At 44.4% G+C, this 23,282-nt stretch overlaps 2 protein-coding genes across 3 annotated transcripts in view; one reads left to right on the top strand and one right to left on the bottom strand.

The window, feature by feature from the left end:
- The window catches only part of LOC118288097 (inhibitory synaptic factor 2A), a 29,210-nt gene extending 9,240 nt beyond the window's left edge, over positions 1–19,970 (top strand). The window contains exons 2-4 of the mRNA XM_035613888.2: positions 1,569–2,805; positions 8,781–8,852; positions 18,314–19,970. Of these exons, the coding sequence (XP_035469781.1) occupies positions 1,574–2,805; positions 8,781–8,852; positions 18,314–18,497 (1,488 nt within the window). The 5' untranslated portion in view covers positions 1,569–1,573 and the 3' untranslated portion in view covers positions 18,498–19,970. The remainder of the gene's footprint in view (positions 1–1,568; positions 2,806–8,780; positions 8,853–18,313) is intronic.
- dock1 (dedicator of cytokinesis 1) overlaps positions 1–23,282 on the bottom strand; it is a 156,985-nt gene that overhangs the window by 70,917 nt on the left and 62,786 nt on the right. The window lies entirely within an intron of this gene.

The raw sequence follows: 23,282 nt of genomic DNA, 5'->3' as shown, positions 1-23,282 counted from the left end.
GTGGCTTTTAAAGTTTCCAACGTGAGTTTCTTTCATGACAGGCTGGCGCTGTTCAAAGACGACAGGTTCTTTGCAGATTGAGTCATGACGCCCATGAGACATTTGCTATCTGCCAACGAGCAAAGAGATTTTTTCACAGCCAAAGGGAGAAGCTCTCCGAATCTGGAGAACTTGCACAAGAAAAATGTACACAAGAACATCATTAACCTTGTGAAAGCCTAATTCATATATCCATGCAAAGATAAATTGAAGTATCTACAAATTAAACTGCACATCTAACAGGGACATTTATCGCTGTAAATGAGACTGTTGTCTTAAGTCTGAGAGGAAATAGACGGAGAGAGGTGACGTCCTCTCCTCTATCAGAGACCCAGCACGATACAATTCACTAATACGGAACCAGAGTGATAATGTCATCGAGAAGACGGTGAGACTCAATGTCCATTGTGTAGCTCCCAGCGAGGTAAACAGACAGGTTTGAAATGGGAAGTAATTCGCCGTCGACAGAGAGCAGTCGTGGCAGATACGCGCAGGCGGATAATTGTCCTATCTGCTTCAGCATCTGTATGAGCGTGTGGAGTGTTGGCTTATTGTAAATCAGCAGGCAAGAAGGAGAATTATGTTTCTGTCAGGGCCTCAGAGGTAAAACTGCGGAGTCGTGTTGTTGCTACCTTACCTGTGGTAGTGAGGGGGAAAGATAATTCATTATCTCTGCTTTGGATGTTTCTCCTTAGAGGGGTTGTTTTACAGTTCTAAGACAAATGTTCATCAGTTCTCAGATACCCCCCGCGTCTTTCTTTTTTTTTTGCAGAAGGCAAACTCTCACATTTGCTGAGGGAGAGAAAATATGCCTTTGAAGAGACAAAATTCCTATATTTCCTGGAAAAACTCTTACAGGTAAAGGCCAGACAGTGAAGAGTCAAGTTGAGCCTTTTACTGCGAACCAAGGAAATAAACTGCAGATCGACGGCATAGTGAATTGCTATTGATAACGAAATGTATATGAGTGTGTGAGGATGTATTCTAAGTGTCGTGACTGATAACCGCTGCAAACAGAGAAAACAAAGACTCATCAACTAAAGCAAGTGGGAGGAGATGGGACTGGTAGTGAAAGATGCTTTAACTGGCAATAAAAAACAGATAAAAACAGAGAAGATGATTCAATGCATCACGCAAATCGGCTGGGATATTTTTAGGGCAGGCTAAAACCATTACCCGTGCAGTTGTTCACTAAATGAACATAAACAAATTGGCGAGCATAAAAGACTAGATGGTGATAAAAAGGCAATAAAAGCATGACATCACACGCTTCATTCTCAAATGTTAAGACAATATATGTTATGTCAAACCCAATTATTGCTGATATGCTTAATTACCAAGTCAGGTGACACAATGACAAGATTCTGATGAATTATTGATTATACTCATTAAATAATTACACCAGTTCCTCTCTTCTCCCAAAGCTAAGAGAGCGCGTGTCCTGTCGAAAGGGTTGTAAAGGCAACTGTCTTTGTATGAGGCATTCAGTACCAATGATTAACACAGCGTGTCTTCTCCGTGCCCCTCAGGAAAGATGGTGAGCAAGGAGGGTGGCAAATGCATGCTCACCAACTCAGAGTCTGACTCGGAGGCAGGCCCCTTGCCTTCCACCTCGCTGGCACTTGAGGTGAAGTATTCCCTGGAAGCCAGTCGCCAGGTGAGGAAGAGAAACAAGGCCCTGCAAGTGCGTTTCAAGGATATCTGTGAGGCACAGAACGAGCAGAGGGAGGCAGAGTTGCAGGCAGCGGGGAAAGGTGGCAAGCCGATCTCATACAAAGTGGCGTACCGCAAGTACATGACTGTCCCCGCCCGCAGGTCCATCCCGAACGTCACGAGGAGTACTGGCGTGCAGACGTCCCCTGACCTCAAGAAACGCTATCAGACCTTTCCTTTTGAGCGCAAAAAAGGCCACACCTTTAAAGACGTGGCGGCAGTGGAAACTTATAAAGGTCAGAATAACGGTTTTGTCATGGAAGTGAAGCGGTCCAAGGCTGCTGAGCAGGGTTTAGATGAGGAGGAGGAGGGGGGAGCCTGCGGGGGGAGTGGAGTCCGGAGGACCAGGGCTCTGCTCCATACTAATGAGTGCATTGCCACAGTGGAGCAGCACACTGCACCTGATGGCCTGTGCTCTGACGCTCTGCTGCTCAGTTGCTCTGCAGACACAGACTGCCTTGCAGACACATCGAGAGAAAGTGGAGCCGGAGCACAGGCAGAGTACCAGCTCTGCAGTGTCCCATCGAAAGCCCGGGCAGGATTACAACACAGGGAGGCCGATACCGACCGCTCGGCCAAGAGGCAGCTGCTCAATCTGGAGGAGGGCTCATCCCAAACCCTGCCGGACAGGGCCTCCAAGGTTACGGGCCCCATCGCCTGGAACTCCCTCACGCAGGTGGAGTGCCTGGACAGCCCGTCTGTGCGGAGCAAGCGGAAGAAAGGCCTACAGCTCAACGGGGTGCAGAGTGAGACACTGCCACGTTCCAGTGGAGGTTGTACCACGCAGGCACAGTGCCACACGGGACAGTTATCTGCTCGGCCTCTGAGGGGCATGGAGGAGCCTCTGTCACCCTGCAGAGGTGATGAGGCTGGTGGGGCGCCGCCCGACCAAACACAGGAGGCCTGTAAGCAAATAGTGCCTATGAATCCGGACGGGGATGTTAAAGCACAGCTCCAGGCCATGGAAAATCTCATCAGTTCCAGCCAAGAGACCATCAAGGTGCTGCTGGGGGTCATCCAGGAATTGGAGAAGGGGGAGGCCCACAGAGAGGGGTAAGACATCTCACAGTCATCCTACACACAGCCTGTGCTTTACACCACCTGACAGATACTAAAACCTCAAATCGGGCTACCTGCTGATACAGCATTCCAATGTAATACCAGTGCTCTCTTCTCCCCTCCAATTTAAAATCTGTGCAGCTCACTGCATGAAACGCACTGGAATCACTTTCATGTGAGGTAACTTGAGGCCAGAGACGGCTGTGGCACTAAAATCTGACCTAGAAACTTCCACCCATGACTGAACTCACAAAAAAGCAGAATTTTATGATGCGACTAACAAATCAGTCATTTAATTGCAGATTTTTTTAAAAATATGTTTGGCTCAATATTGATATTAATACGTTACACTGGCATCAAGTGGACAAAAAAAGAAAGAAATCTAGAAATCAAATCTTTAAGAAAAGGCCCCATTGTTTACAGGGTTAAACTAAGGAAAGATCAGACATGGACAAATTCATGATTCAGCATGAACATGGAAAGCACCCTCTTGATGTGTCACATTATTTCCAGGGACAAGCTTGCATGTGTGACAGCCGCTCGGGGGGGCCTCGACTCTACCACCCAATGAGTATCGGAAAAAAATAAACAAGATCACAGTGGCACGTAGCCGGGATGATGCGACTTCCACCTGGATGTGCCCTGCAGTGCTATTACACCAGCACTGTGCTTTTATGATGATATCCCCTGCAGATATGGCGGCGCTGCTGCTGCTGCTGCAGAACGCGGCACTGTGAATTTATATCATAAACTCGGGACTAGAATACATCAGACATGGTCTATGAAACTAATTAAGCAACTGAAAACATGAGCATGTGTGGCACGTGTGTGAGATCAATAATAGCTGGATCAGCAGGTAGTGTTTATTATATTTACTATAGTAATAACAATACTAATTTGGACGTTATACAGAATGTCATTATATTGGAACTTAATTAACATTATAATGAGAAATGAATATTGTCCTAAAGAGGACATCAATTTATCGAGTGACAGTTGAAAGTTTCTTTCCTGACGAAGCAAAACACTAAATAAGACATTTAACAATTGGCCTCATACAGCTGCGCGATCTAATGTTTATCTAGCAAGGCCAAGGCCAAGGCCTGTGAGAAAAAAACATTTACGTTGAACTCCCATTCAACGAGGATTGATCATTGATCAAGAGATCGTACGACAGTTGGAGTTTGCACCATCCAAAGAAGGCAATTATCCTCTGTGGGTCATGCACAAGGCAGCCTTGATCTCCTTATCAGCCGTCTCAAAAAAGTGTGCTGCGGGTGAAAACCTAAGCGGACATGTGGTGCAGCCAAGGACAGCCATCTCCCAATGTGTTTGCGAAGAACATCTGGCTTATCTGATGTGTCTGAAGTGGCAGGTGGAGGAGAGAAGAGGAGGAGAGGAAAAGGAGAGGAGAGGATATTTAAATTAAATCTGGCGACTTCTCTTTAATGGTGCCATCTGCTCACATTCACAAGGAAACCATCACAATATGCTTCCGTCCATTAATTACAGAAGTCTACATTAAGTTAAAGTCAGTGAGCAGTATAAGCCCCTTGTAATCCATCTGAGCCCAACCGAACCTCAGCGTCTCCAAATAAGAACGCTCCTTCGTCTCCATATTTCCAATTCCCAAAGTTGGATTTGTCGTGAGACAAGCAAAAATTCTAATGCTGCTTTTGTCACACCACATTAGCTCCATACTCCCCCTTACATAAATGTCACTGACACAACAAATAGGAGTGCCCACAAGCTATAGGTGAATTGCGAGTGCAATTACAGCTGACATATAACTGCTTATGTTATATGACGTTCATTTTTCATGGAATGAAATGCGACGCCGTGTGCATCTATCACCACGCATGTGTTCATGACATGCTGCTCACTCACAAATTGAAATTCCATGGTAAATGTGCTGAGACTAAGAAAAAAAATACATGATCCTGCCACACATAAAACACACTCACCCACACATATGATGGAAGGAAAATACAAAAAGCTTTGATAATTTTAAATAAAAAGAAGTGTATTCTTCTACAGATCTCTGCTAAAAAAGAACATCTAGAGCTGAAATTCAAACCACCCAAAATCAAAAAGACATTTCAGCTGGGCCTTAGTAATGCTTCGTAAATCTTATTTTCTACTCCTCCACTATTCCCCTGATCTGTGTGACATCTGGAGGAAGACGAGTCTTTGGAATGGAAAGAAAGGGAGAAAAAGGAGGAGGATAAAGTGGCAAAGTGGAAGGAACCACAGGTCCCTCAAGTTTTCACCATCTGTTTAATTGTCAACAGTTTTACACCAAACTTGTTGGGGAAGTAGAGACACTGACCAGGGTTGGTGAGATTCATATGTACAGTTCGGTGCAGATCATCATGATAATCCAGATCTGGTTGAAGAAAGTATTTGGCCTTGACGGAGGTTTGGGCTCTTTTCAGAGTTGTCTAAGTTACCAAGGTAAATTCCCCTTTCAAAATAAAACCTTCAATTTTTACATCGGAAAAAACGAGTTTGCAGAATAAATTAAGCAGGCCTTCCAGAACGCAAATACCCAAAACTGCCTCTCGGCATGAGCAGTGACAGTTTAAAAAGAACAACAATAAATGTTTCTGGAAGGCCGAGGCTATATCGCCCCTTGATTAGTGGACTATTAAAATCTCGATGTTATGGGAAACCATGCTCACCAAGCTGCACACGCAGTCGTGTCTTGGGCATACGACACAGTGTGAAGGCTGCAATGCAGTTCTTGAGTACATCATTGGTTGCATCCAACGGCACAAAGCTCAGGAGTAATTCTGCTGTGTCATCAGCCTGTGTTAGCAGACCGGAGCCAATTAATCACACTTATGGGGACTTGTTGCTGGTGTGTCTATTAACACTGGATGTGTGGAATGTTTTTATTCCTTTGGACTCCCACCCACTCGGTGACCTTTAGGAAAGCTCAACTAGTAGCGCAGGGGGGGGGTATAAATATACCGTTAATGGCACTTTTGGCTTCACTCTCCCCAGGGAGGCATGTCGGAATTAACTCTGCTCTCTGATTTTCTCTTATCAACTCAGTTTGCGAGGGGGGTGGGGGAGGGACGAGAGATGGGGGATGAGAAAGATCCAGACAACACGGGGGCGGGGAGACAGAGCGAATAAGGGTGAGTTGCTCAAAGGATGTGATCCAGTTGTTTATCCATCTGGGTGGAAAGTGAAGGTGGCCGTGACTTTGCCCACTGCACTCTCCCGCCTTCTCGTGCACTCATCCTCTTCTTAGATTCTCTCCATTGGCTCATTCTGCCACAGCTTTAAATAACAATATCGATGACGACACCTCGGATGTACCCGTCGGAGCATATATAGTGCAGAAAAGAGTCGATAAGGAGGGGAAATTTATGGTGTCGGTTTAATTTTTATTGGTGCTGCACCTTACGGGCAGCGTGACAAGAGTAACTGAGACAGAATTCTAAAATATCTCTGCTACTGCAAAGGTTGAAACTAAATGTGAAAGTTAGCACATCAACCTCAAAGACAAAAATCAAGTGGCTTTTGCCGCCTTGTTCATTTGAGGAGAGTGCCGATTTGTGACAGTGTCCCTGTTCAGAGGTGGTGATAACATCTTTGCCAAGTGATCCGATCAAAACGAATAAGGTGTGAATGCCCCTGAGGCCGAATTCCTGATGCATTTGAGATCCGATCGCTCCAGCCAAATTCAGAGGTGATCTAGGACCCATGTGGCTACATTGGTTAAGCTGTGTGAACGCAAATGTGTCCTTGGACCCGCAACAGTTTCGTACTGAAATGAGAGTAATTCTTGACGCTTCTCAGTGTTTCCTATACATCACTTTATTTGCGGACACATTGATTTATTGATTTTCAAAGTCTTCTTTTGTAGAGCTACACACAGCGCATTTTTCTTTGCTCAGGCACACACAAAGACATCGCTGTGGTTGGACGGGCTAAAAAGCAACACCATTTGGTCTTCGCAAAAAAAGAAATTATCTACATATGTTTTCACAAATAAAGCGGAAAGATCCGATCACAAGCGGTCACTTGGAGCGAGCTTGGAGCTGTCCCCGTGTGATTGGATCGCTCGGGACAGATGTTAATACGAGGTCTGAACAGGGCCAGTGAGAGTTTGCTCGAGGGGTTGGTTCAACCCAATTACAAAAAACAAAGCAAAAGATATTTTCTCATTTACCTCTAGTGTCTAGCCACTATAATATCTGGCTCAACAGAAAAATACAGATGAATTTAATGGAATTGTATTTGTAAATTCCAAAGAAACAGAAACATCTCTCCGGAAAAGAGTGATCACAAAAAAGGCTGTAGATAAATAATACTGTCAATGTTCTGTTTTCACACTGGGTAGTTAAAAGAAAACCAGCTCATTGGTTCTGCTGTTCTTTCTTTTTAATGTCGTCTTTCATCGCTGTGAGCAACATAAATAAAATTCCATTAACCTCAATAATAAATGGGGTGAAGGCAAAAACCTTGGACAAATAAAAGCCAAAGCTACCAACTATTCATCGCAATAAAGTCACTGCTACTCGGGGCAATGATCCCGGGGACGACAAAGCCAATAAGCAAAAACTACAAACAAATGCTGTCAACAAAAAGTATAAACTCCTTTATGGTAGCTACTATGAGTTGACTCTATATATCACTGCGAAGGACAGTGGTTGATGAAGGTCACAACCTGTGTGAGTAACGGCCACAAAAAGGCCGACATCTGTACGGGTTTACAAGACTACTTTCTGTTGATTCAGCAGTACAGGTCATAACCATAAAAACCCAAGCACCAAAGGGTTTTCCATCGTGTCCATGTCATCGGTGAACTGAGTCCACAGAGTGTCCTTTGTAACGTTATTAATTACGGGGCGGAAACAATTACTGTCAATCAATATGCACATTCCCACATTCTAATCCAATAAGAAAGCCATTGAGCCTCTGAAGCATGTAACCAAATTGTTCCGCCACCTGGTCTTTAGCTGCCCCATGAGGAACGGGCGTCTATAATGAGAAATGTGGTTCATGAAGATATTTCATCTCAGGGCCAACTGATGATAGAACAATATAGAAGGATACGCAGGGATGTAAAATAAAAGGTTATTGATGTGTTTGAGTGTAGTCCGTTGAATCAATACCGCAACAAAAAATGACTGACTGTGCAACACCCAGGGGGCTGCTGTCCTAATCAAAACTGTCACATTTTATCTCCTTAGAGGAGGCATTTAATTTCCAAATGACTGTCTCACGCCCCCCTCCCCTCCCCCAGCTACAGTAATATATGGTTACAAGAATTATTCATACTGGAGATAAATCATACGGCGCGCTTTACAACGCAGTCCTGTGCAGAAAGGATTAATGAACGGTTTGATTTCTCGTGTGAGTAACAAAGAAGAGAAAGAAAGAACCCTAACAGCCAAAAACATGTTGAAGGTGAGGAAAAGTTAGGTAAATTTATCAAAATAACCAATAACTGTTGAAAATAAACCAACAATTCAATTAAAAATGTCAAATAATTTTCTGGGTTCGAGAATTTTCTGCTTTTCTGTGTTTTATATCATTGTAAGTGAAGTGCTCTAATGTAGCTCAGATCAAATAAGAAATTATGCTGAGCAATTTTTTTTGGCTTTTCAATCAAATTGTTAGTTTTTAATATTATTGAACAATAAATATGAGCCGTGCTGAAAAGCCCTTGACAATCACTGCCTTTCAGAGCAGCCCAGAAAACTCATTCTGTGTACCACTGTGCCTTATATGACCTATTCTCGGTCAACCGGCGCTAATGGGCAGCCACGCTGCTCTTTTCTGCCCGGCTGCTGGACACAGGCCACTCAGGAGGGCGGGCCCGATTCCTCATCGCCCCCGTTTACTGTGGTCCCGCTAACGAGGGACGACAGACAAGATGAGAGGGGAAGGTGTGAGGGAGCCGCTTTACAAGTCTGGTGATTACTCATTCACGACTCTTGTCTCCCCCGCAGACTCTCCTATCGAACCGGACAGGACACGGCCAACTGTGACACATGCCGGAACAGCGCATGCATTATTTACAGGTTAGTGGCCCTTACTCTTCAAAGGCGCGGTGATCCAAATGTCTCCTTGAGGAGAAAAAAAAAAAGGGGGACGGGTGGAAAAGCGACGGCAGAGAGGAAGGGAGGGGGATACAAGAATAACGTGGCTGCGGTTAATCAGCACACGGGAACCTGTGACATATACACATCAGACGCACCCTCCGTCTGAATCTGCGCACCTTTTTTTTCGTCTCTCAAACTGTCAACCCACCCCCTCACTGAGGGGTGCTTAGCGGATGCAGTGGTTCCGCAAGACGTAGCGACGGAAGTGCACGTGGTTGAAAAGTAGAGAGGACACACACTGTGGAGTGAGTGAGCACAGAGCAACGAAAAGGTGAAATTAATTACCATCCACACACTATGAAATATCATCACTGTGTGCTGTTGCCAAGCCAACTGAGCCTCGGCATACTTTCAAATTCAGTTCAATCTATTAGACAACCAGTACAGACGAGGGTCCAGAGTCATTAGTCTCCCAGAGTACATAGTTATCTCCTTATAAAGGTAAAGTGTGTATGTGTCTAAATATCTTACAGCCTCCTCTTCTGTGTGTGAATTTGATACCGAGACAATAGTCATTTAATCTATTGGCTGTTTTGGCAGAAAAATTAGAGTTACTAACCGAATGCCTTTTTCTTTTGGACTCTTTGAACCTGCGATGGGTTATTATAAAGACCAAACGAATCACTGGTCACGAAGGAGACAGGATCTGCAGTTATGCTAAAGCCTAAGGGACTTTGAGCTACATGCTACTATGCTCACAATGACAATACTTACACAGTGATGATCAGCAGGTATAATCTTTCCCATGGTCACTATTTTAATCAAGCCTGTTTAATAGGAATGACATTTGCTTTGTGCGTATTGGATAAATTAAAATTTTGGCCTCCTGCCGGTTCTGGATAAAAGCCACCAGAGTTCACCGAAGTCATTAGAAATTATCCTTTATGGACCTTGAATATCTGTCGCAAATTCAACAGCAATCCATCCAGTAGTTTTCGGGGATATTTCACTCTGAACTGCAAATCAGACACTAACGGAGACACAAGTTCCTCTGGGGACCGCCAATGTCTGTACAGGGTTCCGTGGCAAATCATCCAGCAGATACTGACAGACCGAAATTGCCATCCAGAGTCATATTGATAGCATGGTTGAAAATCCATACATCAATCACAAAACTAGCCTTTAGTCACAGCCCTAACGTGTGGGATCAGATTAGAGTTCACCGTCGGTGGCTTTGACTTCTGACGGGGCCTTGCACGCCCCGACACCTCCGTCAGACTTCAGGCTTCCTCTTTGATGCACATTGAGACTGACAGTCTCGCAGGACCCACGAGGTATCGCATGTCACAACCTGTGTGTACATGTGCGTATATGAGCCTGGCAGTTTTTCTGTTTGGTGCTTAGGAGAAAGTGCAATTCCAACAGTCAAAACGAACAGGAGGGTGAAAAAGATGAGGATGAAAAAAAAATAAAAAGATTTAAAGAGTGAGAGGTGAGAGGCGATCAATAAAACAGTTTTTAGTGGACACTGCTGCTCCACTCAGTCGGCATTTCGCCCCTGAAGAGCCATTTAAATCATTTTCTATCTACTGCTCTCAATAACTGATAAGCCTCTGGACAAACTTCAATTGGCAACTGAAAATGAAAGAGCAGGGCGCAGCTTTCTTCCCCTTTTGATGTTTGACGTGAGGAAGGTAAATCCTGTCGTGGTGTCTTTAAATCGCAGTAGGTCGGGTGCATAGCCGCAGGGTGGACATGAGAGTGGTGGCTTTTTACAACGATTGCGTGTCCACCGGATGAAATCAGGTGAGCTGAATGATTCCACGTGATGTGACGGACGATGGAAGGGCACAAAAGTGGCAGTAGGTTGAGCACGGGGTTAAAGGATGGATGGAGACATCCTTCCGAGATGGGAGCTCGTCTTGTGTCATAAATTAGTCATCGCCATGTTTAATGCCGGCTCTGTGGGATTTTTGGTCCTGGGGTAGAGACGGCCCAGCTCCCTCTGGCTTACCGATTCCTCCATCAACACTCCACCAGTCTGAGTAAAGACCAGCTGTGCTTGGCCTGCTGTGGCAGCCTCTGTGGACTACGGAGGCTTTCGCTAACCACCCATCTGGATCTATGAGCACAAACTGCAGAGGCACATTTAAAAACAATGAGCAATACCATTCTGAGGATCTTACTTAAGATATTCATGGCAGCTCAGGGTGCACTGCATACAATATATACTGATCACTGGTGGGTTGGTAAAGATATTTCATTTATACATCTCCATGGCCAGAAATACTATGATAAGCAGGGCCTTTTTAAATATCCACCAATTATACCAAGGTGTCAGTGAGTTGTCCAACATTTCTCTCTTTTTTCTAACCTGAAAATACACCGAGAGAAACTGACTGAGACATACATAAAGGGTCACGGGGAAAAGTCATTTTAGATTTGTCCCTGGACTCAGTAGGTGCTGATCATGCACGTACAGAGAATAGCTGTCTTCAAACAGGCGCTAAATTAACATCAAAAACTCCACATTTGGCTTCTGTGATCCGCCACAATCAATTGAAATGCTTCATCTGCAGAGGAGGAGCAGAGAAACAGAAACTCAATACAGAAAGGATCATTTCTGACGAACCTGGCAGGCACCTGGCAGGGTTTTCCACCTGATAAAATGGCAGAAATTTCCAAGTGAGATGTTTGGAATCCATTAATTCTCCTTAAAGAGACTCCCTCTTGCATGGTAAATTGCATTGATTGGACACAGAATCAAATATAGCAGTTGTATTCACGCAGGCAGGAGGATTAAATAGCAATCTAATTACTCAGATCTCCATGAAAAAGAAAACCTCTCTGGAGGTGGAGGAACACGGGATGGGAGGCAGAGCCGCGAAGGAACAAACGGTGTACATGGGAAGAATAGCCGTCTCTAATATCTATTAGGATTTTACCTTCTGAGAAAGTTCATATCTTCGTGTCTGGGCCAGACCCCCGACTCTTGTGTTTATGGTGATGCTGGTGTCGTGGCAGGAGAAAACACATAAATCACTTTAGCGCAGCCTGGTAAGGAGCCAGGCACGTACTCTTCAGCATATTCAAGTATATGGCATCATCTCAGCGTCCATCCTTAGCATAACAGCAGCAGCAGATCAATATGGTGCTGCACTCATGTGGGCATGGACTTCAAACAGAATCCACAAGCTGCTGCTGCACCCTCCCGTCCTTGTCTGGTCCCACTTTCCTTGTTTCGAACCATCTTGAGCTCTGCCCGTCTTTCTTTCATCCTCCCTCAGTAGCTTGCTCTCGCTCTCTCTCTCTCTCCATCTCACTGTTTGTCCAGAATGTGTTATATCCTCCTAATAGCCAAGAATGTGTTCAGATGAACTTGGGGGGATTCAATGCCCAGCGTTACGTGCATGACATTGAAACAGAATGGGAGAGAAAGGGATGAAAAGATGAATGCAGTTCACTCCATCTTGCCAGGTGATGTAATATCGGTTACTGAGAGAGGGCAGACAGAGGGGAGGGATGACGGAGAAACGAAAAAATTTGAAACAAACGCAGACAGGGAAAGAAATGAGACAGACGGGCTGATGCAGAAAAGCTGTGGATTTGAAATGCATTCCACTTATTTCAAGACCACAGGCATTGAGCCCTGATTTGTCTTGACGCAGAAACCCTGTAATCTCATTTTCCTCACACTGAATTTATATGGGCTAATGTGCTGATCAAACAGGGAGATAGATTTAAGCCACCGTGATTAAGGAAGTCGATTGTGGAGGTCCCCGCCGCCGGGTACTATTGTTCACAACGGACAACGCTTATTTCCCGACGGTTCATTTCGCCATTAGCTTGCATTTCTTGCGATAGGAAAAGCGGCTGATCATTAAACTATCTGATGGTATAACATTCTGTGAGTAACACTGCAGTGCAAATAGATAGTGAAAAAAGAAGAAAAAAAATCAACAAAGGAATGGGTATTTACAAAGGGGAGAAGTCGCCAATCTACTGTGCGAGGCCGTGAAAATCAATTAAGCATTGCTAAAGGCTAAAGAGCCCATTACATTATAACGTATGGAAATTACCGAGCAGCAAGGCTCTTCTGCCGCACAACTCTGCTGGGGGAAGATATCTCTTTTTTGTGAAGGCATAATGATGTTTTCCAACATGGTGGCAAGCTGGTTGCCGTGGTTACAAGAGTGATTCTCCGTAGGACGGGCAGTGTGAAGGGACGGCGGGGACAGTCGGGAGGAGCACATTCACACTGGAGGAAGATAAGGGAACACAAAAGAAGAAGAAGAAGAAGAGCGGCAGGGCGAGAATGTGAAACAGGGAGACACGGTGAGGAAGGAGGAGACGACGAGCGATAAAGTATCACACGTGTTGAAAGTGGGGTGAAGGGCAGGTGATGGGTGTGCATGGCGGTGAGTGTGATGAAGAAAGAGATTAAGGCGACAAGTTTTTCTTTCACGTGCATACGCAGCAGGAACGCGACAGGAAACAAGTGAGTGAGTGACAGTAGGAACGAGTGGGGGTGAGAGGTTAAAGACAAGGCCCAAAGTGCCTTCTTCAATTTGTTTTCTGATCCAACGAGCCATTCAGAGGAGAGGCAGCTCGCGGAAGAGGGAGAGGAGGGTGCTGGGGCAGGAAAATGCCAACAACGCATCACTTATTCCTTTGAGTAAAATAAAAAAATTGAAGACAATTTAATACAAATGCGGGGCGCTGCAGCGGGGCCCGTGACAGTAGATGCTGATAACTGGGCCGGGTAGAGACTAATAAATCTTTCATTAAAAAATCCTTTTGAGTACGTTTCAAAGATGAGATGATTTTCTTTTCACTCTACTTCATATATATATATATATATATATACCAAATTAAGTTATGCAGTTTTATTTTTTTCCTCGTCAGTGACATTTAGGTTTTGCTTTTCCCCAAGCCACAGGCCACTTCACCTCTACTTTGTACGATTCCCATGCCAGATTGAAAGCTGTGTTTTATGGCATGAGCAGCAAAATGAATTAAGCTTTGCAGAGTCACACAGGCTCATATCAACAGCTGTTGTGTTCTGAGCTTCACAACTCTATAGGTTGTTATGTATGCTAAAGATCTTTAAGAGAGTGAGTTAGGATTTACAGTACTCTGACAACCATACAGCTAAAAGGCGGGGTTTTTATTTTTAGCCTGGTGAAAATAAGGTGATCTAGCACTGGCAGCATTTGAACTTGAGAGGGCACTGAGGTAATGAGATGTAGTTGAAAGATGATTTACAGCATAATATGACCTCACATTCGTTGGGCGGTAAGTGGGTTAAGTGAGATAAACGGTGTGAGGTAACGTAAAACGATTTTTCTTTATACAGAAATGGAAAACAGGGTTTCTGCATATGAGCTCAAGATGTAAGTGTGAACTGGAAAATCATGTCGTGACATTTACGCTTGACCAGTTCGCGAGGTAGGAAATCTGACAGGAAACATGGCAGCGAGGGAGGTGAAACTTGGACAAGGGCCACGCTGTCGTTCAGAGCGTTAATCCCCCGACTGTTCTCACCGGTTAATCCCCGGTCACTGCCTCCGATCTTTGCTCAAGATCTGGATCTGCGGGTGAAGTTTAAGACGCCAGCCCCGGACAAATCTCCTGCTGCGTTGTGTTCTGTTTGTTTTTCTCTATGTTGGGTCATTTTGTTTTTCTGTGTTTATTTGATCACCTTTATATGACACTTGATATAATACACTCAAGTTTCACTGGCATTGAGAGGAGGTACATTTAAAGTTGGGAGGACAACAAAATGATATACTGTACAGTATACAGCGAGGTAGATAAGTAAGCAATAAGTAAGACACACAGGTAATCCCAAAATAATAAAAGCAACAGTAAAGTAATCCTGCAGTTATTAGAGTAGCACACGCACAAACCCGGAGGCAGGAGCCGAACAAAGACTGTGAACCTCAATGCACCGTAAATGTGCACCGCTATCTCAGAGCGTTAACTGAAAAAATAAGTCTTAATGATTGTACCAATGAAAATAATGGGCCTTTTTTTTTAATGCGGATAAATGGCTGCGTGTCTGAGCAGGGCAATAACCCGTGGCAACGGATACACGGCAACGACATTCTCGGCTGTATTAGAAGTTTACACAGAGGAGCAGGGGAAATCCTATCGCTGCTGCCGTGTATCTGTGTGTGTGCATACGTGTGTGTGTGTGTGTGTGTGTGTGTGTGTGTGTGTGTGGCTTCCCACCAAAAAAATGACACAGCATTAAACTAGTGCTTCCCCAAAGACACCGAGAAGTGGTGGAGAGATCCGTCTCTGTACACAGTATTTAATTGAAGTTTGTTTTAAAAGATGAAAAGGGAAAAGAATGAAATCGGCACTCGGCACGCTGCTCCACCAGTGACACCACCACACACTCATTACACTGACAAACACACGGTCATTGATCACAGGGCCCTTTGATGCCGCCTGACTGCAGAGTGTAGTTGTTTGAGCTGCGAGAGCCTGTTAATTCAGCAGCCCATGAATTCTGTTTAATATGTGAGCTTGAGTTTGACTGCAGAAGACGGCGTAATCTTATTACACATCACGAGCCTGCGGGCTGCTTGCACATGTGCACTTGCCATGGGAGAAAAAAAACTGGCATCGGAAAGCTTTTGTGGTGCAAGACATAATGAATCTACAGTAAGAGATGGAGGATTTTTATAAAAGTAAGACAGTGTAATGATAATAATGTAGAAAAAACAGCCAGGATGAATTATATAACTTCCGGTAAAAGCATTTTTTTTTTTTTTATAGTGGAGCTTTTTCCAGAGGGAATTTAAAATCGATTTGGGCAGACTACTTATGCCCAACTCCGACAAACACCACTCTATCATCCTTCAAAATAAGACTTATTTTTTCCCCCACGGAAATGAGAGAAGATAATTGGCAGGCTTAGAGCCACATTCTGCAGGTGTACAGCGGGCTAGGAGGCTGTAGTCCACAGTCAATTCATTTTGGAAAAGTGAAACCTTAAAATCAATTCTAAATTCGATTGGAGAAGAGTGCAGGACGGTCGAGGAATATGTTCTCTTTTCCTGGCTGCTGCATTCTGGAGCAGTTGTGTGCCAGAAAGACTTTTGAGCAGCTTGAGTAAAGGGAGAACTGAGAGCACGGCGGTTCAGGTGAAGTGACATTAGGGCATGAATTAGTGCGACCCTTCCCTGTCGACCAAGCAAATATTTCATTCGGAAGATTTTATTGAGCTGAACGAGAAGCCTCGGGACAAATCTCTTAGCCCGTGCATCAAAAAGAAGTAATTCTCCGCCAGACAATCCGCAGACATTTCATGTGCAGGGCTTTTAACATTTGGTTCAGAGTCTGCGGAGTTCAGCGATGACTTAAGGCCAAACCAAGCAGTATCACAAATAAATCATTGGTGCCTCCTCTTTTTTAAGGTTCACGTTCGTATTCATGAATCTTGCTCTTGTTCTCAAATCTTGGGTCGTAGCCATTGATCTGTTTCAGTCAGCAGCACGTGAGACGTCCCTTTTTGCTCCGGAGCAACATGTGAGAACATTTGCGTTTCTCACATACAGCCCCTCCGGAGACGTTCAGGACAGCGTCCGGACTTCCGTGCAGCTTAATACTTTCAAGTATCACTGATATCAAGAGGAGGCAAATTTACCGCTGCAGTGCACCTCATGCTGCGAGGTAGAGGCCCACCCCGAATCACTAATCCACCGGCACAAACACACAGGCAATTGTTTACACATGCAAATTCCCACAAAGTGTAGTGGATTTATACCAGCGTAATTAACAGCTGGTGATTTATTGCAAATAGCTGCGGTGTTCCGATTGAAGTCTAACAAACGCAAAGTGCTGAGTGTCCAGTTTTAGCACCAAACGTTTACTTGAGTCACTGTCAAGCACCCGCATTTACGTCTCTTCTGTTCTAATCAATGCCAAGACCACATCACCTACATAAAACTGTCAGATTTTTACTGCGACGCCTCACTTGAGACTGTCCCAGTCTCTGGACGTTACTATTTGGCGGCGCTTTGAGATGCGACAGACAGAAGGATCGGTGCTTACAGCTCACCTGGAATGCTAATCATTATCAACACCCAGTAGCTTTGAACGGAACTCTATCTGATGTAGATCTTCTTTTTTTTTTTTTAACGACTCAGTCCCTTTAAAAATAATCATTACAGATGCTTTGCATCTAAATCGGAGCAGGCGGCCGACTGCCGAGCTCACCTTGACGCTGCATAATCCCCTCACAGTGGTAAAAGACAGCGTCGAGCCCGAGACAAACTGCAGTGTGCATGAGGTGAATCCTGATGCCATTATGCAAGTCTGTCTGTCAGAATGCCCACCCACCCACCCAAGTCAGGCTAGTGGCTGGAGTAAGCTTTAGCAGATTAAACTCCCCCTACCCTTAACCACAGCCGAGGCAGTAATCTGAGTTTCACTCAGCAGCACCTAGTCGTCAGATGTGCGCGGGCGTGGGATTACAATGATGGCTGGTCCAGATAAAATCCCCTCGCACCCTGGGGAAACGTGGAGTACACCGAGACGGAGAAGACTGTGTGTGTGAGTGTGGGGGGGGGGGGGGGGTCCACAAATGTCATCACTCTGCATTCCTGTTGCCTTTTGCCAATGTTGTAATATCGAGCGAGGATCAGAGTATCAGCTATAAACGAAACCCCTAAAGGCTCGTATCAATACGCAGGCAAAGCAAACTTTCTTCTCTCGCCAGTGACCGACCACTCGTCATAGGGAAAAATACTAATGGACTTCCCCTCTCACTTTATGACATATAATTCTTGTGAAAATAATAAAATAGGGAAGCAGCAGCAGCCAGACTGCGCAGCCAGATGCAAGCGAAGGCAGTCTAAATTGGGATTTTTTTTTTTTACTGCGAAAAAAGGATGAAGTGAGCATAGATATCTAGGTCGCCTTGGCAGACTGAGCGGTGCGGTGACAGATGCCGGTGTGGGGGGTCAAGTGAGAACAGGCCACGACGTAGATTCTTAATGCGGTTATAGGGAAAATGTGGCAGACAGCACGTTTAACTTTATTTATTTATTTTTTAAAGCATGAAGGGGAAAGAAACCACAGTGGTCCATGAGGGAAGATTATACATGTTAAACATAGTCACGCTACAGTACACCTACCATTCCATTGCCAAATACTACTGTAATATGACGCACCGACTCATTTACTCTGATCAAATCAGGTCAAGTCTTGCTGAAAATGAAAATGGTAATCATTGCTTGGTTGGATTTAATGTGACTCATATGAAAATAGTGGCTGGGTTGTGTTAACAGCAGCATCAGCAACAGCGAATTGGAAAAACTGGGAGGTTTTTCTATGAAAATAAGAAAGAAAAATATGCATAATAATATACCTGTATGCAGCAGTTACCCAGTACGTGAACTGACTGTGTCTCTGCTTCTTTGCGGCAGTGTGGAGCTGGACTTCAAGCAGCAGGAGGACAAGCTGCAGCCGCTGATGAGGAGGCTCTACCCTATGGAGGACGCCCACTTCGCCCCCCTGCCTTACCCCCAGGAGGCCTTCACCTCCACCCCAAAACGCAAGTCCAAAGCCGAGTCCAAGAAGCATGCTCGCTGGAAACTTTGGTTCCTATGAAAACACGGGACGGCCTCCTCCTCCCCTGCTACCGATACACAGGATTACTGCATCCATCTGGTCGTCCATGTCTGTTTGGTTTATATTCACCGTCTTCTGTTTTATCACATGGCTTTTTGTGGACCTATGAACCAGTGTTAATGGAGAGCTCCACAACTGGATACTGATCCCCTTTCTCAGAGGCGACAGGATGTGCAACACGGACCCAAGTGTGGATTCCACGGAAAATTCAAAACGACCCGCTTACCAAAAATGGATTCAGAGTTATTTTGATCTAATTTCTTCAAACAGGGTGTGAAATTAAACCCCAGCAACATGTTTGGAGATCAGCAAGGTGAGAAGACGAATTTGATTTCCGTCTGTCTATTTGCATATATTTTTCTAGCCGGTGTCCACAGGGGGCCCCGATTCTGTGACATTGGTTCAGTGACTTGTCACGTTTCTATTCGCCAGTTGGGACTATGTCTTTCTTCCCAGCCTCCAGGAGAGGCTGCCTGCTCAACCACGACGTTCTGAGACCTACATCAACAGCATAAGCACAAATAGCCCTTTTCAGGATACATTTTCTCTAGAATATAAAAAAAAGACCTATTTGGAATATTAACTCATACATGTAGTTCACAGACTCACTATGACAGGTTGAAGACTGTCATAGTAACTAAAGAAGAGACCTGAAGGACAAAGAAGTCAGAGATGTTTAATGGAGTAATGTGCTCACCTTTCTATCCATCACTAAAATGTCTCTTTTAATCACCTGACTTTGAAGCAAAGAATGAATAAATAACACTTATTTTCTTAATAACATTTGCAAAATTAGACATCAATGTACTTTTTTCTATATAAATATATATATATCTATATCTATAAACATTCACTTTAAGGTTTAGTGGAATATATTTATTTGAGCTGCAATGAGGAGGGCTGTGCACTTCACAGACTATACAGTGCAGGGGGTAAATAAGTATCGATTCTTAATTCTCGTTCATACGTCAATCTTTGATCTACTAATTTCATCGTTCAAATTGTCGTTGAAACCCAATGCTCCAAAGAAGAGAGGAAATCCAAACCGGTTGAACTTCATGCCTTCAACACACCGAAGAAGAAGAAGAAAAAACGTTGAGATCCTTTATTGCTCCAGTATGGAAACAAAGTATTACAATAAATGATAGAGGTTCATAGCACACGTTGGGGAGGGGTGAAAAAAGAAAAGAAAAAAAGCTGTGATTGTATTACTGCAGTATCTTGCATCAGCTACTACAAAAGCCACTGACACCAAGCCAGAAAGGACTGAATGTGCCACTTCTGATCACAACCAGGGCTTCTACAGTGCAGGGTGGCAGGCGCGTAGCCTTGCATGCTTTTTACAACCTTCAGATTTTGCAGGATATTTTCTAGCTTTTCAAGAAAACAATTTTTAAAGAGACTGGCAAAAAGAATTTATTTTCTTTTCTTCCAGCCCCCCCCCCCCCCCCCCCCTTTTATTTTTCAAGTACTAACTCCTGCTCATTGCATCCCATCGATTCCCCAAAATAATATTTGCATTAATATATAAAATAAATATTATATATAGGGCTAAAAACATTTTTAATGAGTGGGAGATCGGCCAATATCTGAAAGAAAACAACTTTAAAGGGGACATATTATGCTCATATTCAGGTTCATGCTAATGATTGAAAAGGTTTAAATGCCCTCATGTTCAGAAAAGACATCACTGTTCTCATACTGCCTATTCCTGCATCTCCTCTTTGGATCCTCGGTCTTAAACGCCTGGATTTCATTTAGCATTATGATTTTTGCATAATGTGTCACCTTTAAGTTAACAGGGCCTGAAGGAGCATTAAAGCGTAATCGCTCTCAAAGCGAAGAACACTGCCCCAAAAAAGACAGGATATTTGCCAAAGGGGTTTCAAGGGCATCAAAAGAGGAGCATCTGTATCCACTGTCACAACAATAGCCGGCAAACTAATAGATATCTCCGGTTTGACCTTCACAAAGTCCAACACGCTGCTTTCTGTTGGCTACATGGGATTCACACCTCCACTCTTGTACATGCCAGGTTCAGTTTCTTTCAGTAGGTAAACTGTAGCATCGAGAGAGAACTAAATGTTTTAATGTGTACCTTAAAAGAAGTGCAATTGATTTATTATGTGCAATACTGTGTTATTTTATACTGTTTCTTTTTTTTTTTAAGACAAAAACAAACAATTCAAGATATTTAATATGCAAAAATTGAAAAATAAAATCAGACATCTACAGAGCTCTCACAGTACGACGTAGACCGAGTGTCATTTGCAGAGCTGTCGCAGACATGTTCTTACCATCGGGCATTTACTAATTAAAGGGTCGGTTCCTCCAAAAAAGAAAAAGAGATAATATCTCACTTACCTCTAATTGTATAGTACAACTAGAGATTTGATCTTATTCAGCCAGTGTGTGAAATTTCCATTGTGTCTAGAAAGATATTGATGTTCCATTGCTGAAACAAAAATTCATGCCGGCTTTGCTTTTGCAAAGAACAAAATCCCACTGACAGATTTCTCAAACAAACAGAACCAAAACTATCTGCACGGCTAACTTGTGGAGAGTGAAATATGTTTGGCGTTTTTTTTTGTAATTAGAGGGGAACCAATGTTGTGAAAACTAATTTAGGATTTCACATGGTGCACACGGTTGGAAAATTCTGCACACAAAACAATCCGCGCGACAAATTTTCTGTGATGAAAAGCAGGTGATACGGTTGAAAAAACTCTTAAAGCATCTCTGCCACATAGTCGTGTGGCACAACACGAGAGCAGAATACAACCGAGGGAGGGAAGCAAAGGGCTTCTGGTGCAACCTGCTTCCGATCCACGGCTTACACAGTTTCTTGCTCGAACCTTCCTCACTTTAATGCCGCCTCTCTTTCAGGCATGCAATGTGGGTGCAGACCAGCAATTAGGTGAGACCGTGAGGTAAACTGGGGACAAAGCTCTGAGTTAATGCCCCAAAGGCGCAGCGTCATCATCACACAGATGCACAAAGCTCCTGGAACCAAAGTTGCTCGAGGGTCCCGACTAACCACCCTTCCCCTCCCTCCTTCCTATCGCCCACAGCTGGGCCATCACCACAGGGCTCCCCCTCTCCGAATCAGCACACCACTGACAGTGCACGCAAAGATGCTCATATCTGTTTTTCGCAGTCCGCTGTTATTTGAAGGCGGCGCGGATCAACGCGCACGTTCCCGGTGGTGTTCACACACTGTTGACAGTGGGCACACGTCGGACACGAGACGTCACGGGGTCAGGGAAAGACCCAGGACGCCTCTCTCAGTCAAAGTTTCAGCAGCACAGGAGAGGGGGGAGGAGCGGCTGCATGAGTGAGTGATAAGTGCATGTCTGAGGCATTATAATGCAGTGCCATATCTCACTATGCTTCTTTTCTGCACCAGCTGTCTGGTGAGCGGGAGAGAGACAGAGAGAGAGAGGGAGAGGAAACAGATAAAAGCAAGGATAAACTTAGAGAAATATTTGGACAGAAACAGATATTAACACCCGGAGATGAAGAGAGTGAGTGATACAGAGATTCGAGAGATAAAGAGGAGGATTCTGGTCTAATTAGATGTCATTGAGAAGACGGCTGCGTTACTGTGTTCGGTCAGCGAGTGCATGCAGCAAACTCCAGCCCTTGTAGCCGGTCAGCCCCATACTGTCAATCAATAACACACAGACCTTCCCCTCCATTCCTTCTGCACATTGCAGGAATAACAGCAGGATGTTGGTGAAGCACTATAAAGCCAAATATAACCACAACCTCTTGTCCGTTAGTCCTCAAAATTATAGCTATCAAAAGTTAATTTAGTCGACATTATAAGCCATCTATATATGAATCCAATATTTCTTCAGGTCTGTTAGGTATGTCTTTTTATTCATTTTGTCATTTGAGTGTTTGGGGGGTTTTGGACAATGTACAGCTAAATAATCAAATGTGGTTAGGGCAAACATAACAGAAAAACAAAAAGGTGTGTTTCATTGGTTTGCTTTTCCAGCTGCAGCTTCCTCTCCATGTTTATCTGCAGGGCTCATCCCGAAGCTCATACCAGGCGAATAATAATTCAAGGGCATAACTGCAGAAAACTTGGTAATTTCAGCAGGGACAGACAAAATGTTTCTGCTCCTCTCCTAATGTAAATGTATTCACAAGGACTCGTCTCAACCTGTGTGCGGGTGGACATGAATATAAAGATACAGCCTGCTGGGACGTTCAACGATGCAAACGTGCGCCGTTGAAGTCGCTAACAGGCGTAGCACTGCGGTGACAACACACAGACACACACACACACACACACAAAAAAAAAAGCTGACGCCCCCGAGCCGCCACTGTGACCGCTCTCATCAACATTCTGTGTCCACCACCGCCAGGAGAGAAGAGGAGAGGCGAGAGGGAGGGGGCGCGAGGCAGAGTAGAACGTTAATGCATAAATCTAAATGTAAGAGGCTGCCACTCAGAAAGAACAAGGCCCGCGGTTGGCTGCCGTGTTGTGTGAGCAGCAGCAGCAGCGCAATCTGCCTGCAGAGTAGGCAGCAGTAACCCAGAGGCAGCGGCGGCAACAGCAGTCCTCTGATTAAAAAACTACGACTCCTCCTGCAGCACAAACTGGGTCTCATTGCCGTTAAAAATTCACAACTAACCTTATTGATCAGATTTGGGGACCAGCTTCAAATGCAGCTTCTGTCCCGAGCCCTATAATATGTATTAGTGTTTGAGTTTAAGAGTCGCGGAGCTTTGAAAAAACAGAGGCTTTGATGT

Source organism: Scophthalmus maximus, chromosome 16 (assembly GCF_022379125.1).
Source record: "Scophthalmus maximus strain ysfricsl-2021 chromosome 16, ASM2237912v1, whole genome shotgun sequence".
Lineage (NCBI taxonomy): Eukaryota > Metazoa > Chordata > Actinopteri > Pleuronectiformes > Scophthalmidae > Scophthalmus > Scophthalmus maximus.
The sequence above is the reverse complement of the archived record's forward strand: the minus strand, read 5'-3'. Positions and strand labels throughout refer to the sequence as shown.